At 42.6% G+C, this 19,186-nt stretch overlaps 5 protein-coding genes and 1 long non-coding RNA gene across 8 annotated transcripts in view; 2 read left to right on the top strand and 4 right to left on the bottom strand.

The window, feature by feature from the left end:
* The window catches only part of LOC144194770 (transient receptor potential cation channel subfamily M member 7-like), a 31,524-nt gene extending 29,335 nt beyond the window's left edge, over nucleotides 1-2,189 (top strand). For both annotated transcript variants that reach the window (XM_077714059.1, XM_077714058.1), the window contains exons 37-40: nucleotides 93-298; nucleotides 364-415; nucleotides 906-1,012; nucleotides 1,205-2,189. In XM_077714059.1, the coding sequence (XP_077570185.1) occupies nucleotides 93-298; nucleotides 364-415; nucleotides 906-1,012; nucleotides 1,205-1,281 (442 nt within the window). In that variant the 3' untranslated portion in view covers nucleotides 1,282-2,189. The remainder of the gene's footprint in view (nucleotides 1-92; nucleotides 299-363; nucleotides 416-905; nucleotides 1,013-1,204) is intronic.
* Nucleotides 2,190-2,461: 272 nt separating this feature from the next.
* On the bottom strand, nucleotides 2,462-4,057 carry LOC144194780 (uncharacterized). Its single transcript, XR_013325972.1, has 2 exons — nucleotides 3,789-4,057; nucleotides 2,462-3,503 (listed from the first exon to the last, which is right to left on the bottom strand). It is a non-coding gene; the product is annotated as an uncharacterized LOC144194780 (long non-coding RNA).
* An 806-nt stretch (nucleotides 4,058-4,863) lies between these two features.
* On the bottom strand, nucleotides 4,864-6,538 carry gtf2a2 (general transcription factor IIA, 2). Its single transcript, XM_077714087.1, has 4 exons — nucleotides 6,312-6,538; nucleotides 5,281-5,385; nucleotides 5,089-5,215; nucleotides 4,864-5,021 (listed from the first exon to the last, which is right to left on the bottom strand). The coding sequence occupies exons 1-4, from the start codon at nucleotides 6,381-6,383 to the stop codon at nucleotides 4,999-5,001; spliced, it is 327 nt and encodes a 108-aa protein (XP_077570213.1). The 5' UTR covers nucleotides 6,384-6,538; the 3' UTR covers nucleotides 4,864-4,998.
* il17a/f1 (interleukin 17a/f1) lies at nucleotides 6,104-9,040 on the top strand. Its single transcript, XM_077714086.1, has 5 exons — nucleotides 6,104-6,916; nucleotides 7,044-7,195; nucleotides 7,278-7,408; nucleotides 8,490-8,674; nucleotides 8,748-9,040. Exons 3-5 carry the CDS (start codon nucleotides 7,376-7,378, stop codon nucleotides 8,980-8,982), a joined length of 453 nt encoding a protein of 150 aa, XP_077570212.1. The 5' UTR covers nucleotides 6,104-6,916; nucleotides 7,044-7,195; nucleotides 7,278-7,375; the 3' UTR covers nucleotides 8,983-9,040.
* Nucleotides 9,041-9,391: 351 nt separating this feature from the next.
* Nucleotides 9,392-12,263, bottom strand: LOC144194390 (stathmin-4-like). 2 transcript variants are annotated; one of them, XM_077713451.1, is made up of 6 exons: nucleotides 12,116-12,263; nucleotides 11,320-11,394; nucleotides 11,162-11,254; nucleotides 10,927-11,075; nucleotides 10,753-10,845; nucleotides 9,392-10,164 (listed from the first exon to the last, which is right to left on the bottom strand). In XM_077713451.1, the coding sequence occupies exons 2-6, from the start codon at nucleotides 11,327-11,329 to the stop codon at nucleotides 10,156-10,158; spliced, it is 354 nt and encodes a 117-aa protein (XP_077569577.1). In that variant the 5' UTR covers nucleotides 11,330-11,394; nucleotides 12,116-12,263; the 3' UTR covers nucleotides 9,392-10,155. The 2 variants fall into 2 exon arrangements, with proteins under 2 accessions (XP_077569577.1, XP_077569578.1); XM_077713452.1 differs by having other exon boundaries at nucleotides 11,985-12,117.
* Nucleotides 12,264-12,894: 631 nt separating this feature from the next.
* Nucleotides 12,895-16,720, bottom strand: gpn1 (GPN-loop GTPase 1). Its single transcript, XM_077714126.1, has 13 exons — nucleotides 16,475-16,720; nucleotides 15,930-16,023; nucleotides 15,763-15,869; nucleotides 15,615-15,652; nucleotides 14,971-15,049; nucleotides 14,815-14,909; nucleotides 14,704-14,749; nucleotides 14,495-14,641; nucleotides 14,330-14,412; nucleotides 14,116-14,155; nucleotides 13,951-14,041; nucleotides 13,549-13,656; nucleotides 12,895-13,461 (listed from the first exon to the last, which is right to left on the bottom strand). The coding sequence occupies exons 1-13, from the start codon at nucleotides 16,619-16,621 to the stop codon at nucleotides 13,364-13,366; spliced, it is 1,173 nt and encodes a 390-aa protein (XP_077570252.1). The 5' UTR covers nucleotides 16,622-16,720; the 3' UTR covers nucleotides 12,895-13,363.
* Between the last annotated feature and the right edge of the window lie 2,466 nt (nucleotides 16,721-19,186).

Raw genomic sequence — 19,186 nt, 5'->3', positions numbered from 1 at the left:
CAAATTAGACAATAGCAGTTAACGAATTTCTTCAGGAATGGCATTTTGCCGTTGACGGGATAACAGCGCTTCAACATTTTCCGCCCATACAGGTTCCTCGAGGTCTTCCTGCTTTACTGCCACTCGGCAGGCCAGTGGTTTGCCATCGAGGAGTGCATCACGGGCGAGTTCCGCAAGTTCAACAACAACAATGGCGACGAGATCGCCCCCACCAACCTCTTGGAGGAGACTATGTTGGCCTTCAGCCACTGGACCTACGAGTACACGCGTGGCGAGCTGCTGGTGCTCGACCTGCAGGGTAACTAACGTCTTCCTTTGGCCGTCCAAACTCATTTTATTCACGTCTTTCTCGCTTTCACTCAGGCGCCGGAGAGATTCTGACCGATCCGTCTGTGATCAAGAGTGGCGAGAAGGGGTGAGTGAGCTTTCTGTCGGATTATCGTATGCGTTTCACCTATTCTGTCCCTCACGGTTTCCCTTCCCTCGTGTGTACAGTGTTCCCTCAGTTATCGCGGTTAATGGGGACCAGGACCACCCGCAATAAGTGAATTTCCGCGAAGTAGGGATTCCCCTTCAAAAATGCTTAATTTGAATGTAGCTGAACCGCGAAGTAGCGAGGGAACACTATCTTCTCAACAGTTTCTGCTATCTATCTAAATCCTGTGTGTCTGCTATATACTTTGTTTTTTGTTCTTCGTTGCTATGCCGTGTTCCTCGTTTACCCGTTTCTTCCCGCCTAGTTTCGTTTTGTTATTTGATTCCAAGAGTTCTTGTTATTTTCTGAAGATTCTTCCTTAGTTATTCAAGTTTTTGTTACTGCATTTGGGTCCTTCTACATTGCTGTCCTCTTACTCGAGGCCTATCTACGTCAGTTTGATTATTTTTTTCGGCTTTCTTACCCGCAGCTCTTACGACATGATCTTTGGACCGGCTAACCTGGGCGACGACGCCATCAGGAACTTCCGGGCCAAACATCGCTGCAATTCCTGCTGCAGGAAGTTAAAACTTCCCGGTATGTATGCCAAGGTTCTGCTCTTTTAACGCTGCCATGCCTGACAAATTAGATTTTTTGTTTGGTTTCTCCTAAAATACTGAGCTAATGTTTTAAGGCCCCATTGTAGTGTTACAGTTCCCCACATAGAAAATAACCGGAATTTATCTGTGAACGTTAAAGCCTTCTGACCTGTCCGATCTTGCCACGCAGATTTAAAGAGAAACGAGTACACGCCCGAACAGGCGTCCGCTCGGGGGGCGGACCCAAGAAGCCGCACTAATCAATGAATGAGCCCGGTGTCGCTACAATCGATCAATCAATCAATCAATTGACTGGACTGGAAGGATGGTATTTCTTCCCACAAATGGTCTGTGTCAAAACGCCATTCTTTTTGCATGAGCAGGTACATAATTATTTATTGACCTTTTTTTTCTTGATGTCGCCTTCTTTTGAGAGATTCTACGTCATATGAAATCCAAGTGCATTGTCTATCTGTTACAGCAATCGGTGCGTTTATCTCGAACTTAATGAAATCATGTTTTTTTTTTTTTAAGAAGAAAAAAAAGGGCAGATTGCAATGCAAGTTTTCCAGGACATCCTCCTTTCGTGTCATTTTATTCCCGAGTGTGTCCGCCCTCGAGAGTTTTTATTATTCCAAAGGTACGATTGTAATATCTTTGTCATGACTTGTCAATAAGCGCAGACAGATGGAATCGAATGTATCTTATAGATACTATTATCTGCATGAACAGCTTTGTCATCTTATATTCAGGGCACACTTGGAGGGTATTACTCTATACATTTTGTACTCAACATCGTTTTAAACTAATAAAATATCAAATTCCAGGTCATTGTGGCGTTAGCTCATCAAATGTCAGCTGTCCAATTACACGGCTCTCACCCTTCCGCTAGGATTGGTTGCTAGATCAGAAGGAATGGACGTTTTTTGTTTGCAATGGTAAAATAAGCTGATTTAAGTCCAATTTTCAGAGTGTTTGAAAGATAAATTTAAAAGTATAAACTAGAGCAATGCTTTGAATTTGTCTGCTTAGGCTAAATCTGCTGCTTTCTGAGGGTTTTTCCAAGTTATTTTTGTGGATGTTATTTTAAATCTGTCAATATTTTGTGTGCTTTTTCTTTAAAAGGAAGAAAATGAAAGTGTTTTCATCTTCTTTCACTTTCAATATGAGCTAATGTAAGTCATTTTGTCTGTAGTTTGACTTTATTATCTAAAAGTAATTCATACTGTATCATGATATAATATTTATAGCACTTGGAAGAAAGTCCAGTTTCACAGAGGGCACATTTTTTTTAAATGTTATACCAGACATGTTGAGTTGAGAGAAAACAGGAAATTGCTCATGCGGCTGTTCAAAGTGGCCCAAGCAGTTTTTCTTGCCTCATTAGGCCCTCCCACTGGGTGTGTCATTTGTCCGCAACATAAAAAGGAGAAAAAACAGACGTGACTTTGCATTTTGTTTAGCTTTTCAACAGGAACGTTGCTGTTTGGTCGGCCCAGAAAAGAAAAAAATGGACAAAACAACAAACAAGGTGGTCCAAGTTGAGATAGAGTACTGGTAAGTGTCCTTCTCTACTTTTGATGGTCGAGTAGTTGTTGGTGATAATGAGAAAGCATTTTTTTGTCATCTTTGTGTTTCAGCGGCGGATGAGGTTACAAACCAAAATTCCGGAAGCTTGCTGACGAGCTTCAGAAGGATTTTGGCAACAATGTTCAAGTCAGCGGATTCACTGGGAGGAGAGGTACGTTTTATCTTTGCTATGTCATCCATTTAATGTGACAAGAATGTTTGTTAGATGGCAAAATATGACAATTCTATCAATAATTGATGAAAAGGATTTGGCAAGTCCATTTAAAATTCCCCAAATAATCTAGAAAGCAAATAGAATAAATGTCAAAAACCAAACAAATGGTAAAAATGATTCTTTCAAATGTAGCTACTTTTAATAGTTGGTCTTGAAAGTCCAGTTTCCACCGATTCTCAAATTCTTGCGTGCTTACGTACACCTTTTTAAACATTGAATGCGATCTGGTTGCAAATAGCTAATTTTTAACAACATTGTATCTTCATGATGCCTGCAGGAAGTTTTGAGGTGGTGGTGGATAGTAAAACGATCTTCTCCAAGCTGGAAACGGGACACTTCCCGTCTGATGCAGACACGCAGGAGGTAAATGATGCTCACCTATTTGCAACTCATTGGCATTCTTTTGTTTCCACTCATCTCCTCTCTTTCTGCAGATCGAATGCTACATCAAGAAGCTCATCGGAAACTAGATGAAATGGTGAGTCATTTTTATTTTTAAGGTTGTCCGATTTACGCCATTTCCATCCGGAAGATTGTTTAAGCACATTTCAGCACCTTTCTAGAATTCATGATGCCAAGTCCTAGCATGTTTTGTAGTAGTAAGTATCCTTGCGGCACTATCTTTGATGAGGATCATCTAACGCGTAAAATGCCTTTTCTTTTGGTGTGAGCAGCATTTTCTAACCTGAAACAATAGAAATGCCAAACGTTACACAAAAAAATAATGTCTGCATAAACTGTAAAAATCTGATGTTTTCAACATGGTAGAGATTAAGTGAGTAGACAACTATTTAAATGCTTAGGCATATTAATTTATACATTAGTTATACCAGGAATAAATAATGTAAGCTTCATCGAAAATAAACAATCGCAATTCACCTTTAAGAATTGAAACATCGCTGTTAGTTGTGGATTGTTTTCGTTTGGCGTGCTAACGCTCTCCAGCGGTAGAGATTAAAAGTACACTTACTGTATATTGTGTTTGCAGATGGGAAGTAGCAGAGCATGATGGGAAGGTTTCCGAGATACCAGCAGCTGACGCTCCTTCTTTTAATGACCGTGCACGCTGAAAACTTTGAAGAGTGTGCCACGTGATGCCCGAGGAGGTCGTCTGCTGATCTGGAGTCTGTGGAAGCTGTTCTCATCGTGACCGTCTGCTTGACGCTTGCTTACCTTATCACGTGCATTAGCCGCTGCCGTTTTTGCTGCTTCATGACCGGAAGATGCCAACCACGATAATGTTTATGATAATGGGAATACTCCCATTGTAGTCTAGCCTTTTTCCCAATGCATCGTGAAAACCGGGATCATATTTTGGCCTTATATTTTGGAACTGCTTCCTGTTTTGAGATGCGTTAAATTTAAATAAATTGCAGCTTAACAGCAAGGTTGACTATAGCCTTGTGTTTTACATTTCCTTGACTTTCTTCTATTCCACTTTTTTCCCCATGGTTACATTCCTTCTTTTTTCTAAAAGGGATGGAAAAAATGGAAGAGTTGCGTAGAAAAAGGATTGGAAATAAGAGGAACCTAAAAATGGAGAAAAGGGATGGAAAATGAGAGGTATAGAAAAAAAAAGGCAAGATGGGATAAAGAGGTTTAAAAAGGGTAGGAAAACAAAAGGGATAGAAAAAAGGTAAAAAAATTATGGAAAAATTGAATCATTTATATAAGTAAACAAAATGGAGAAATGAGGTATAGAAAAAAGGAATAAAAAGGTGTAAAGAAAAAGGTATAAGAATGGAAATAGGAGTAATAGAAAAGTATCAAACGAAAGCTATAGACAAAAAAGGCATGAAAAATGGGTAAAATAGGCTTAAAATGGAAAAAGGGTATAGAAAAGATGAAAGAATGGAAAAAGGGGTTAAAGGAGGGAAGTGATTAAGAGGTAGAAAAATAGAGAAGTGCTGATAACATCCAAGAAGGGTGATTAAAGTGGAATCGAAGGTAAGTAGAAGTAACACTCACTGTATTTTTTGGACCTTCCTCGCCCAGTGTCCTTTGTTATCTAACTGGAAAGATGAATGGAATCGCCACTTCAACACTTTGGTGTGTACATTTTAATGACTTTATACAAAGGCTGGAAAACAAAAAAAGGTCAAACAAACTGCGCGTGGAGATAAATTAGAAGGAAGCATATGTACAGTCGGCGTGGGTCCCGGCGCCACCGCCGCCATGGCTCACTCGCCGGCATTGGAGGAATCTGGAAAAAGGGAAAAAATCCCCGGGTGGAACGCTGGCCACACAACGGGCAGAGTCAAACTACTCACTCTTTCCGTCGCAGGCCACAATCTTGACCTTGTCCACCTTGACCAGGTCGGTGACTTCTCGGAACTCCACGTCGTTCAGGACGAACGTCCACACGTTGTCGCAAAAGCGGTAAGTGTTCAGCGAACCCTGGAAGAACACGGCCAGCCATCAGAATTTTGCAGGGGGGGCCGGAGATAAATCCAAAGTCTCACCTTGAAATTGACGCGGTTGCGAACGCGGTTGGCCAGCGCCGTGTTGATGGCTTTGTCAAACTGAAGAAGAACCTGCAGAGCCAACTGGGGCGTAATCTGCTGCGTCTACGTAATGCGCACACACATTCAAACATTAAAACATGAGCAAATAGTGTGGTTTTTTTTTAGCTGCCTTGATTCCTGCACGCAAGCGATGCCATTTCAAAGACTTCAAAGTAAATGACAACATTAACATTTTGGCGATTTTCACATGCAAAAGCGGAAGACAAGATTATTTAACCTAGAAACACTTTGAGGTAATGACTTTTTTTGGGGGGGGGGGGGTGGTTAATTCAAATGCCAACTATTTACAAGGGCTTTTACACAAAGTGTTAATAATCAAGAAAATGTTACAGTTCGGGCTGAATTATATTTTTAAAAAGTGACATCACTTGTGTAATATCAATTAAATCAGAGCTTGAATTTCAGGATAAGTAATGATTATTTATCGGTGAGGGAGGAAGATTCTCTTTTAGAAATTTGGTTGTAAGAGATTTTGTAGATTTGAAAGTATTGAAAATATGCAATTTGATAATACTTTTACATTTGTGAACAGAATCCCATAACACTTAAAACTGACAACCATCTCTACAAACGGGGGGAGTATTGTAGTCAATATTAGTTAATCAGTTTATAAAATATGTTTTAAAAAAGTGAAAATCCCACGCCATCCACCTTATACATAACTATCTACATAAGTACTGTATAGTGACGTACGATTAATTCCCCTTAAGTTTTGCATGTGATCACGCACTTCCACATCCAATATGGCGTATACGTTAACGTGGAATAGGCAAAGGCCCAACCGCTCAACGAGGCGTAAACAATTCCAACAACGACCCTAACAAAACACCAAGGCGTGACTAAGGATTCCAGAAATGTTTGTGATTATCAACGCGTACTCAAAAATAGCATCTATTTCCTTCTCGCCAACGTCGTTGGCACGCACGCCCGCCTAACGGAAGCTAGCTAGCATTAGCCGAGCTCGTTACCTGAATTAGCTCGTCCAAACTTTCCTGAAGGCTGTTTCCCAGCGTGGTGTTCCTGTACAACTGGTAGGCCATGCTTGCCACGAACAAAAAGGAAAGGCTGGCGAAAAAAAAACACACAATAACACCAAATTGAGCCCACGCGAGGAGGAAAAAACGGCGAGGGAACGGTTGGCTATTCCAAGGGAGTCCGTCTACACTGCTAGTTACTGCGCATGCGCAACTATGGCAGCTTTAGTGGTTCAAAATAATACACCATTTTGCCCAAAATACGTTTATCTGGAATGTAAATGAATATATAAATAACTTATGCACATCATAAAGTAATCACGTAGAGTAAAGGCAGAGTTACTGCCGGGTTTACTAGAATAGTTAAATTTTTCATTATTATTCTACATATTGGATATCACGGGTGGTACAGTGGAAGAGTGTGAGCGTGAGGGGCTTGCAGTTCTGTGATCGAGGGTTCAATCCCAGTTTTGGAACTTCCTGTATGTAGATAGCATGATTGTTGGGCACTACGGATGAATAGGTTGTGAGAAACCTGGGGTGTGCAACAAGCCACAAGATCAACAATCAAAAATACACCGACCGACATGGAACAAATGGTACGTCAGTTGTCGCACGACGACGTGGGCGGAACAAAGCAGAAATGGTGACGCGCCATTAAGCGGGTCAGCCGAAACCAGGTCAAGCTCGCTGACGCTCATGGCTTCCTGCCCCGCTACTTCACAGGGAGTCGCAGAACATGTTCAACCCCTACGCCGACCGTCCCCTTAATACTCACGGAATTTCTTAGCCGGGACACATCAGAAAAAAGAAGACCCCCCAAACGAAAAACCCCCTTTTGACTGGAAATGAGCCACGAACCGTGAACCGCAAAAAAAGTCAGTGGCTTCCCCGCCATTCTTTCATCCCAAAGTACGATGAAAGCAGATCAAAGGCAGATCTTGACCTAGAATCTTTCAGGTCAGGCCAAGGCGAACCACGACATGGCTCGACGGAGATAAAGGCCCCCCGCGAGGGTGCGACTCTATCTTCAGCGGACCTCCTGAACCTCGACCAGAATGTTTCCTTCGACCTGCTGCGTTGTCTCAACGGTGAGTATCGGCCTCAGAGCCTCAACCTCGACGATTGGTCACCGTGGGATTGCGGTTGGTTTGTTTGTCCATCACCTTGCACTTTAATTTATTGGCTGTGTTGTGAGGTGTCTTAAGGTTTCTTCTCATTTCAAAATGTTTATTGAGTATTTGTCAAGTCCTTTAAGACGCCTACTACTTTGAATCATTAATATTTGTTATTGAATATCTTTTGGGGGGTCAAAACAGACTTGGATTGAATCTTCTGGGTTACAAAGAAGAACGAAGGGGCTTCCACTATTTAAGACATCTCTTATACTATTGTTCAACTATTTCAAATAGCTAATTGTTGTCAAACTACTTTTTCCCTATGTTTATTATTTAAGATCATGATGTCTTTTGGTTGGGTAAAGTAACATTATGAAGTGACTCATTCTGTCGGGTCTGTAATCTACGACTACAGAATGGGGAAATATATATATATGTATATATTTATATAAAGCCACAAAAAAACCCTTGATAATCTGTTCAACTGTGGAGTTGGTATAAGAGAATTCGTTCCTTACCTGGGTTGACGAGGTCTTGCCGAAAGTCCAAGCGGGAGGTGGTGGAGGACCCGGGATGTGACTCGTGAGTTGTAGCGTTTCTTCGTCCTTATTCTGAGTCAAGTCGAGTGGTTTGGGGAACCGCCATGGGTCGGTTGCTCTCCCTCGAACCCTCAGGGTTTCATTTTCTGTTTGAATAACACACACAGGTAAGTATGACTAAGGCACATTAGCAACCAGGTAGCAAAAGATAGAATTGTGATAGTATATGAATATGATCACAGGTCATTTTACTAAAACCGGCTTCTCCATTTTCCATTGCTTGCATTGTTTGAGCATCTACCTCGCACACCCTTATCTAACCTATCTTCCCTTCTTTTAACTTTCTATTCCACACCCCATTTACTCTTGAATACAAGATTGAGATAGCACTTCTACACTGGTCTTCGGGTTTGATAGCCAAAAAATCAGCACCAATGATCTTTAACAACGAAAACTACTTACTATTGAGACGCTCAAGACGATAACAACAAGCGATCTGATTCTGATGGCTCCAGATGGCGTGGACAATAATGATGACAATGTCGGCGGGCGCGGCCATCTTGAAAGCAGACAACCATACCGGAGCTGCTGTAAAGTCAGCGTTGGAAACAGTGACCCTGGAATTGGACCCTGGACTCTTGTATCCATCCCAGACTGTCCAACAACTGCAAAACCGCTCCATCTCACCTTGGACCTACGAGTAGGAACAGCATTCACACACAAATACACACAGCGGTCACACTTATAACACATCCGTACATGGCGTCATTCAGCAGGTGGCAAGACGCGGCCATCTTTCCGCCAGTGTCGGAGGCCCGCTGCGTCTTGGTGGGTTGCTTGGACCACCACGGCGCCGAGGACGCCGGGCTCCGATCCAGGCCCATCTTGCACCAGGTGACGCTGCTACGCCGCGTGGAGTCGCCGGGGGGACGCCGGCGCTACCGCCTGGAACCCCGACTAGTAGCGGTGGGCTGCACGTGCGTGCGAGATGCAGTCAGGCGAGGATAAGTCGTTCTTGTCTGCCGTGTAATGTGTTCAATAAAGTGTTTTTACTGCGTGATGTTGACGAGCCGTCTCTTCATTTCTAAATACAAGGGTCGGTTTGTTGGGGGAATGGTCGCTCGGGATGACCTTTGGCAAGAAGGTCACAGAAAAAAAAATACTTAGGATTTCCAGATAAAGACACAAAGGTACAATGGGCACATTAATTTTGGACTTTTCTCCGCCCATTTCCTGATACAAAATGAAAAAAAAAATAGAACCAATATCCAGATTTATGGATGATTATATAATTGTAAAGCGCTTTTAAAAAGTATTCGGCTAAACTAAAAGACATTTTCTGACATTTGGAATTATCGTGGAAGAGAAAATTTGTGTTTTAGGGCCTGGAAAATCAAGCCGAGACCTTCAGCAGAAAAATGGCACTTTTTCATTTTATTGTAAACGCAAAACGGCCATCTTTGAAGTTATTAAACAAAAACAATTGCGTGCTCTATTCACAAAGCGTCTGAATTTAAGCCAACTAAGGCTAGATTTGTTAACATTTCCAAAGTTGTAACTCTGAAAAAACAGTTCAAATGTAATTTCGGGGCTGGAAAAAAAAAACAACCTAATTTGAAATCCTGATGCCTCAATGCACTTTTTTTTTATACCAGCAAAAATAATGCAAGAAATTTCTCTGTTTACAAATACTACAAGATTCCCTTTTACGATTATTAGCTTTTACACAGCAGTAGTCTCACTCAGCGGACATATTTGTAGGTAGAAATCAGTGGTATTGATTCACAACAGCCAAAAAGTACCATAGAACTGGACCAGATCCAATCTTGTCACCAAAATGGATACTCCAAAAATAGTTGTGCGGGACGCCAATACCGATAATGGGCATCGAACGGGACACCACTTGGAGGAAGACACAGTTGCTGCGCTAACACACTTGCCAGACCCAAAACTGATCCCAGAGCAGCACAATGTGGGCCATCGTTATCCAAAAGTCAGTCCGAAGACCTAATTGTTCTCTACGAATGTGAAACGGGTCCAAAGAGAGGCCCCATTCTTCAACAGAAGGTTGCTTCCATGTCCTCACCGTCCATCACAGATAAATCCGGCTAATCCGGGCCGGCCCCCATTTTGGATACTCTCCATTTTGGATTGACTTCCAAAGAAGGCGGGGCCCACCCATCAGGAAACCTGCCGGATCAAACACGCATCAGCCAGGCGTTCTGACTATTTCGGCTCTCTGTCTAAAATTGACCGTATTTACTCGCATATAAGCCGCCTTCACATATAAGCCTCAGCCTTAAAAGTGCATTAAAATTGTTGAATTTTAATTTTTCTTGTGTATATTTTATGAAACCTAGTTTTTTTTCTTGAATTTCCTTTATAGATGTCAAAATAAATTTTGTTTAGCGTTTTATCTGTTTCTTTTTTCTATTTTGAAATAAATGACTGCATTGTCTTGCGTCCTGGTGTTATGGCACATGTGTCAAAGTGGCGGCCCGGGGGCCAAATCTGGCCCCCGGGCCGCATCATTTTGTGTGGCCCGGGAAAGTCAATCATGAGTTCCGAATTTCTGTTTTAGGATCAGATTAAAATGAAGAGTATAGATGTATCTAAAATTTCCTGATTTTACCCCTTTTAAATCAATAATTGTCATTTGTTTAATATATGCGAGTAAATACGGTCCCCTTTGCTTCACCTGGACTTTTTAACCTAACCTCAAACTTTCTACAGCGTCTACGTCTCCGACAAAGAACGCAAAAAAAAAATGAAACCAACCTCGTTCAAGCGCCAGGCGTCTTTGTCCATCCGCTCGTCGACCACGGTGGTCCGCTCTTCCCTGGTTTCCAAAAGTTCTGGAAGCTCCGCCTCCTGACAGCGAAACGACAAACACGGTCAAGGGTCGGTTCAGAGCATCTCGGCCCAAATTTGATAGTTAAAGACAGAACGTACCCCAATTGGTCGGCGGGCGGACTCCGCCTTGTCTCGAGCGGGACCTCCGTCAAAGCCGGGCGGATCCAAGACCACCCGGAAGGCCAGACCGCCAGGGTGCTCTAGGGCCTCCATGTGGGGGATGGCGCCTAGTTTCAGGTCCACCGTGCCTGCAGAGGGACAGACGGCAAAAATAAATATATAAAAAGGTCTTTCCCGAGTCACAAATCGGCATCCCCTCGACCTCTGAACTAACCTTCCTTCTCGGCGCTAGCGTCGTTGTCTCTTCCGACAATGCAGGAGCACAGGAGAGACACTAGGGGGAGTTTTTGCAGCTTCTCTCTTAGGGCTGAAAGGAAACAATATCAACACACGCATTCCAAAGTGACCAATCGACGGACGGGGCAAACTCACCCGCCGACATTGTGGTCCTGCCGGGACTTAAAAGTAGAAGTAGAGTACGTCCGATGAATCTAAATGAGTGAAAACCTGTGAAAAAATAATAATTGGGCCATTAAAATGGATGCTGGAAGAGATATTTTAACCCTTACATTATATTAGATCAGTCCATGTTTGTTTTTCGTAGATCCTCCCCCTCGCCAAACCGTACCCACTTTACTGGGGGGCCTTGAACCCCGATGCCCCTTAGTATGCTCCCAAGCTCCGCCCCTGGATGTAAACTAGGTCGGCATGTTAATTAATTTTACGATAATACTCTATTAGGTCTTCAGACTATGATTTCAGAAAGTAAATATGCTGATTATGATATCAAAATTGAACACAGTCGCGTTCCATTTTGATTTTATGGAGAATCGAACGCTTCTTTTTGATCAAAACGGTGTATATATTTAGAAGATGACCGCATTGGGGATGTTTCAAGCACTTTGACTGGCTGCTATGTAAAATTCTTGACCCCATTCTACCTTTGTACTATCGACGCTCAAACGACGTACTTTTCTGAATTTGCTCTCAAACACATGCGTTGCTTAACTTTAGTTTTTCATTCCCGAAAAGTACTTTATTACATTTGCACGAGTTCTTTTTCACGATTTCAAGTCGCCTCTGTCACGAGATCTTACCGGACTGTCTTTAAATTGCCAACACGTGCAAAAGCGAGAAAATTATCCGACAAAGAAAGAAAAGGGGGAATGAGGGAAGAAGAAAAATGGGAAAGAAATAAAGAAAACAAGAGAGAGGCTTGCTGACTTACCCGACGGGCAGCTAGTTACGTGAGATGTCGTGCTTCGTGTAGAAGAGGAGGATGACGTCGCCCCCGCTGCAGTCGCGCCATGACATCATTTACAAGAGCTGTGATTGGTCGTCGTCGGTCAGGTGGGCGTCTCGCAGCGCAGCCAAATGATGTCATCCAGCTCCGAAATCTGCTGTTGCCGGGAAAAAAAGGAAGACCCCCCCTCCCCTATACACACACAATCCGTATCAATGTTCATGACGGCTTACGTTATTTTTTATTTTATTTTTACTATGGATTTAATGAGTACGGAAACTTATTACATTCACAAGTTTTAAAAAAATGTATTAAAAAAAACAAAATTAAAAATAAATTAATAAGAAAAAAGGGCCAGTTTTTTTAATGCAATAAGCTTCCGTAAATGAGTGACTTCTTGTTTTAGGAAAATAAACTGTAGTATTGATGTGTTGTGAGTTAAAAAAAATAAAATAAAAATCTAATTTGTTTCTAAAAATTGTCTCTATTTATGAATGAAGACCCATTTTTCAATCTTCAGTAACAATACTTAGACCCACAATGGAGATGGTTTTATCTAACAATCTGTTAAAGCGTGTTTAATTAACAATAACAGTAAAAGAAAAAAAACGTTTTTTTTAAAAGAACGTAATTTTAAATACGAACCAAAACATTGAGTTTCCCAATCATACATTTTGAGACATGTTAATGGATAATTCAAATGACCTTTTGCCCTCTAAATTAGTGATAAATTCAGTTTACATTTCAATATCATTAGCGTTAAATAGTTTTTTAGATCTGTTTTTTTTTTATTATGCATTTTTTATTGTGCATGATTCTTCTTTGAACATCTCTGGAACAAAATGACAAAATCTGTAAAAAGAAAATACTTACATGGAGATGCTATTTGCTAATCTGGCAAAACAGCAGAAACACAGAAGTGTCATTTAGAAACATTATCTTTTGTAATCCATTTGCCTGGAACCCAGTGTCATAATCTGTAGTTGCTGAGGGGGAGAGAGGGAGGCAGGGTCCCGGCCAACGGAGCTGTCAAAAAGAGCTTCTGAGAAGGTGCAGTGCAAATGGTTTGGATAATCCTGACAATTCCTTAATTTTCACAACAATGGCTGCTTCTTTGGATTGGTTTCCGTCCTGTGCTGCCACCAAAATCCAATTGCGGAGGGTAACAACCAAAAAACTAAGAAAAGAAAGCTGAGGGGGAAAATGACCTCTTGCCTGTCAAAGTTAACCAAGTTACGGCAAGTCAGTCTTGCGGTTTCGGACCTGGACAACTTGACGACGTTCCCGTAGGAAATTTCCAAAGGCGGTCTTCTCTTTGCTCTCCTCCGTTTCTGAAAGCAAACGCAAAGAGGGAAACACCTTTAGTGTGTATTTCCTTGAGTGGTCGGTCGGCTCAAGCCAAGTGCTACTTTACTTACTTTGGTGGTCCACGTCGTCCGTGTCATCCTCCTCGTCGTTTTCCTCGTCGTCGTTTAAGGTGCCCCGGGTCATGATGAGATTGCTGGGCCCGCCCTCCTCAACTTTTTCTGTACAAGACCAAAAGCAAAAAGTAGGCTATTTCTAGATTTTTGAACTAAAAACGCAGAAAAAAGGATTAACAAAAATTACAATTATTGATTTAAAAGAGCCCAAATCAAGAAAAATAATATACATCTATACTCTTCATTTAAATTTGATCCTAAAACAGAAAGTCGGCACTCATCATATACGGTCCCAGGCCACACAAAATGATGCGGCGGGCCAGATTTGGCCCGCAGGCCGCCACTTTGACACGCGTGGGTTAGGGCGTCGTTTCCGAAAGGAATGCTTTCTTTGCTCACCTGCGACAGAAGGCGGCGTGACGCGGACGGCGCCAAGATCGTTGCTGAGCCTCTCCAGCTGCTCTCGCCGCTTTCGACTTTCGGCCTCCGCCTGAAAGACGGTAGGAAAACTGTCGAGTCCGAAGACGCCGGCTGGGGCGGGTCGCGGCGACCGCGGACACTCACCAGTTGCCGGCGTAGTCGTTGGTATTCAGGTTGATAATCCCTAAGGAGCAAAACGATAGTTATAAAATTAAGTTGGGTTTTGAAAGTAGGGTTTAATATTAAAATAAGGGCTTCAATTCAGCATTTCAAACTGTAAAATTGGGTTTAATAGATGATCTTTACAGCGAGCTTGATTTTATCAAATGTTGCAGCGACCACAGGAAAACATTCTCACCTGTGGTACTCTTCTGCAGCGTCCTGTAACTTGACCAGCAGGTCATCCATTCCGCGACCGGTCACTGAAGACACGCCCACCACCTGGAACAGCATGGCAAAGTTAAGCTACCTTCTCAACGGCACCAACGACGGACCCGACAAGAAACGGCTAAATGAGACTCGCCCTCAGATCAGAGTAAAACTCATCCAAGACCAGACTCATGGATCGAGTCAGGTTGCTGACGTAGGACTGCTCGTGATTCAGAGCATCCTGGAAAGCTTCAAAGTCATTCATCCACTCCACGGCGAAGCTTTCCTCGATGATATCCGTCTGTAACGAGAGTGGGCGGGTCCGCAAATGTGCCAGAAAGGCGGAAATGGAGACATCCTTACTTTATTCATCACCACGATGAAGGGCAGTTTGGTCTTGTAGAGAATACTGGAAAAAAAGGGGGCAAGCTGGGAAAAAAGCTGGAGGCAGAGGGTGCGCGTGCGTCGACCTACCTGCAGGCGTACAGCATGTTGGACATGAAAGTGACGGGATTGACGCTGCGAGATGTATCCACCACGTAGATCGCCACGCAGGGGAAGGTCGACGCCTGGCGAGTAGAAGTGCACATTAGTGTGTCGCTCGAGCTGGCAAGTGTGGCGGCAACGCACCAGGGCTTCTGTGATGATGCTCCCAGACGCCGACCACGTGAACACTTCGATCTGACCGGGCGTGTCGATGAGGACATATCTGGGGACGGAGGGTGAGTTTTCGGAGCGTGACGGGACGTTTGGTCGACGGTCTTTTGGTTGCCGGTGAAATGTACTTAGATATTAAACAGTACTTGGATATTAAACAGTACTTAGATATCAAACAGTACTTAGATATCAAACAGTACTTAGATATCAAACAGTACTTCGATATCAAACAGTACTTAGATATCAAACAGTACTTAGATATCAAACAGTACTTAGATATCAAACAGTACTTAGATATTAAACAGTACTTAGATATTCAAGGGTACTTAGATATTAAACAGTACTTAGATATTAAACAGTACTTAGATATTAAAGGGTACTTAGATATTAAAGGGTACTTAGATATCAAACAGTACTTAGATATTAAACAGTACTTAGATATTAAGTACTTATAAAATAAACTCTCTCTTTGATATTAGACTCTATCATGAATATAATTTTGAGAGCTGGCTTCAACAGTAAACTCTCTGTCACCATTTGACCGGCGACCAAACGTCCGAGCACTATTCAGAGACTATTTTCACTTGAGTACTTGAGTGGAGCGTCAAAATGCCGACCTGTGATCGTGCTGCTTTTTTTCCAGGAATCGCATCACCTGCAACACAAAATTTGCCTGTGAATAATAGTAGTTTTTGCTAAAGAAATACCGTCTGGGCGAATATTCCCGACATGCAAAAGAGTAAACTTGGCATAAAATGTGGTCACCTGGTCGAAGCGAGTGGCGAATAGGTTGAGTGAAGTGACGATGGCGCCGTTGGGTCCCAAGCCGTACTGTTTCATTACTTCTTTGTAGTTGACTGTGTCCCGGACGTCTGCCAGAAAGGGACGGAGCTCAGCTCAGGGACGCTCCCGGGCGAGGCGGCGATCCTTACCGATGTTTGCGGGGAAGGGGATGTCGTGCACGGCGGGGTCCAAGTTGATGAGGTAGGGTGGTTGTCCGAGAGTGTGAAGGTGAGCCGTCAATCTCTGCGCAAAAACGACAAAAAAATACATTCTGGCTATTTTCTCACAAAAAATGAAGCAAAACCACAATCACTTTCCAAAATTTGAACATCTCTCGGCTATACCATGTGATGCCCCAGTCCAATATACGATATAATAATCGATAATCAATATATAGTGATCTTTTTGAGTATCAAATCGTATCCGATTCATAAGTCGCATGTTTTCAGGACCATCGTGTTTTTCGCTCGATATACAGTGGTGGCTCCCTATTGTGGTCATTCTCACACAATGCAGAGGGAGAAAATACTTTGTTTGAACTTCTCTTAAAGCTTCGAAAATGTATCTTTAATTGCGCACTGTGGAAGTTTTGCTGAGGTTAGAAGCTACGAGTGTATGTCAAGAAATGAGACAAACCCAAAGTTTGACGCTAGCTAGCACGAGCGTGCTAACGCGAGCCTTGTTTTTCTTTTACCTGAACAAAGGTGGTCTTTCCGGATCCGGCCATGCCGAGCACGAGTAAACAAACAGCTTTCTGGCCATCACCTGCCTCCTCCTTCGCCTCATTCTCCTCAATTTTTGCTTCCATTTCTTCGGCGGCGACTTCGCCTGCCTCCGCCATCCTTCGGCGTGTGTCAAGTACGAGTTGCGGCTTGTGTTGAAAGGTACTGATGCGCCTGCGCGTTTGAAAACGTCACAACGCACATGGGTAGCTGGCAGCCATCATAGAAGGCGAAAAGTCAGTGGGCAGAGTTCCTGCTGGCGGCCATCTTGAGACGGTGGATGTCCAAATCCTTGTTGACACTATCGAAGGCAATTTAAGGCGAATTATTTTCGCCGCCTACATACTCCAACAGAACTTTATGAAACGTGTCAGGTTATAACCATCATGGCTATGATTCATACTGCAAGTTGAAAAATATATATTATATTGACGTATGCAAGTACTACCTTTTAGGCCCTGGGTAATAAGCAAAGCAAATACAGCAAAGGCATATAAATAATTCTAAAATAAAATCAAATACATAATTAAAAACACTTAAAGTAAATATATTTTAAAAATGAATAATTAGCTGGAGTGTTTTGCCCTTGGAGTTTTTTTTATTTTTGCTTTTTATGACCTAAATGAAGCCAAATAGCTCATAAGTAGGCTTTTGCCCAGGAAAACATGTGACTTGGTCCTGAACTGTTGGAATTAAATCTGTCTATATACATTTATGGTACGGTATGCATCAATTCTGTACATATACATTGAGTACATAGGTACGTATATGCATACGTAAATAGATAAGGCAAGTTGTACCTAAGTATTGTGATAGGAAGAATATCACTTATTGGTCGTTACAATAAATGAGGTCCCCTGATGGGGTCTGTCACGGAATCTGTTTATCGAAGTCGTGCTTCCCAGAGAATCCAAAAGACAATGCAAGGATTTTTTGGCTCGTGCTGAGCGTTCTTATTATCCACCCGCTGTCCTAATCCGCCTGGATGCCAGGTAATTCCACACGCCGCCACTCAATTAAAACTGCGCCACCCGAGATTTATGTCGCTCGGGCTGCTCGTCAGCAGAGCGCCGACCGGGTCGGTCTTCCTGATGCGGCGTTTCTGCGGCTCAATTAAGACACGAGTGATGATCAGCTTCTCTAATGAGTCTTTGTTCCCCTTCAACTATGGGAGAGCCGCATTCATTAGCTACGAATTAACTTTGACGACCTTGTGCGGCCTTCATATGTCAACTGCTCACATTGTCCCTTGAGTTTGTCCCATTTGTCCGAACCATTTACCGTCAATGTGGGAAGGAACGAGGGATTCGGAAAGAAACCGATGAATACCGCAAGAAAATGTCCCAATTTATATATTTTACCGCCATTCCTTGGTAGGTCCTTCTCGTAGAGGATGATACGCGACCTCTGATTGGTTCAAGTCGGCTATATGGTTAGGGTCGTCAAATGAGAAGATAACTTCTACTCAATTGACATTACCCCAGAGGTCGTTATGCTAATTAGTCGGCATCCATTAGTGCCTTGCTCATTTATACCCATTTGAGAAGCGACCCGGCCGTGAAATTGTTTAACATAATGGAAAATCCTTGTGTCAGGTGAAGTTCATTAGCCACCGGACAGGAAACGGAACAAAAGAAGCTTCGCCAGCAATAAAAGTGCCAACACTGTAGCGGAGTTCAAATTTCACAAAGTGAATTTCTCGCCAAAGTGAAAGACAGCAAGCGATCAACAACAAGGTTGTTTTGGAGCGTGGTCTTCTTATTCCGGAGGCGCGAAACGGCGTCTACAAATCCCACTCAAACAAACGTGTGTGCTGAAAGCTGCCGATGGGATTAACGAATTATTGCTGGTCCCCTCGTGCTGTTTTTTTTCAACTCGCACATCAATATTCATGGCCAATGACTAAACTTTCTGCATTAGCGTGCCAACTTTTTCTATGCACGCCTTACCCGCGTACCGATAAGCAGGCTTTCCCTTTGCTCACCAAGATTTGAGTAGAAACTCTTTCAGCTTTTCGACCAGAAAAACCTGCGTCGAAAAAAACCCACTTAATTTCTTTGAAAAGCTTTTGCTACAGAAACAATACTTACTCAGCATTGAGTTCGGAGGGAGGGCGGCTGATATTTCATCAATAATCCTTATAAAGCGTGATTTATGGGTGTGTGCGCGAGTATGTTAAGATTCTCTCGCTATGTTTGTCCAAACCGTGCAACGTGGAGAGTTGAAACTTTTTATGGTAGCCAGAAACGGCTGTCGGATCCTAATAGACGATGATTGGATTTCTTCACCTTCTCTAAGTGTGTAAACTCAATTTTTATATGTTAAACACCCGGTTTTCAAAAGAGAATTATTTTAAATAGCGCAACAATTGTCTTTTGGTTTTAAACAAGCAGGTGGGACTGGCGAAGCAGGGATGCGCAAGTCTATTATCTTTTCAATATCAAAGAAACAACTTAAGAAGCCATTCTGACAAGTCATTTATGTTAAGCTAAGTTGTCGGCAGGCACACTTCGGATCCTGATTAGAACCTAATCAACCCTATTTTCCAATAATTAGGGACACACATTTTTCCCCAGCATGTAAACCACCATCATTGACAAGAAACAAAGGCTTGAAATACATCCCTCCATGAATATCATATTTCTGAATGAACGTTAGGCACTTCCCGAATATCTCATTTTTTT

The sequence above is a fragment of the Stigmatopora nigra genome, chromosome 3 (genome assembly GCF_051989575.1).
Source record: "Stigmatopora nigra isolate UIUO_SnigA chromosome 3, RoL_Snig_1.1, whole genome shotgun sequence".
Lineage (NCBI taxonomy): Eukaryota > Metazoa > Chordata > Actinopteri > Syngnathiformes > Syngnathidae > Stigmatopora > Stigmatopora nigra.
This window is presented reverse-complemented; position numbering and strand designations above follow the sequence as displayed.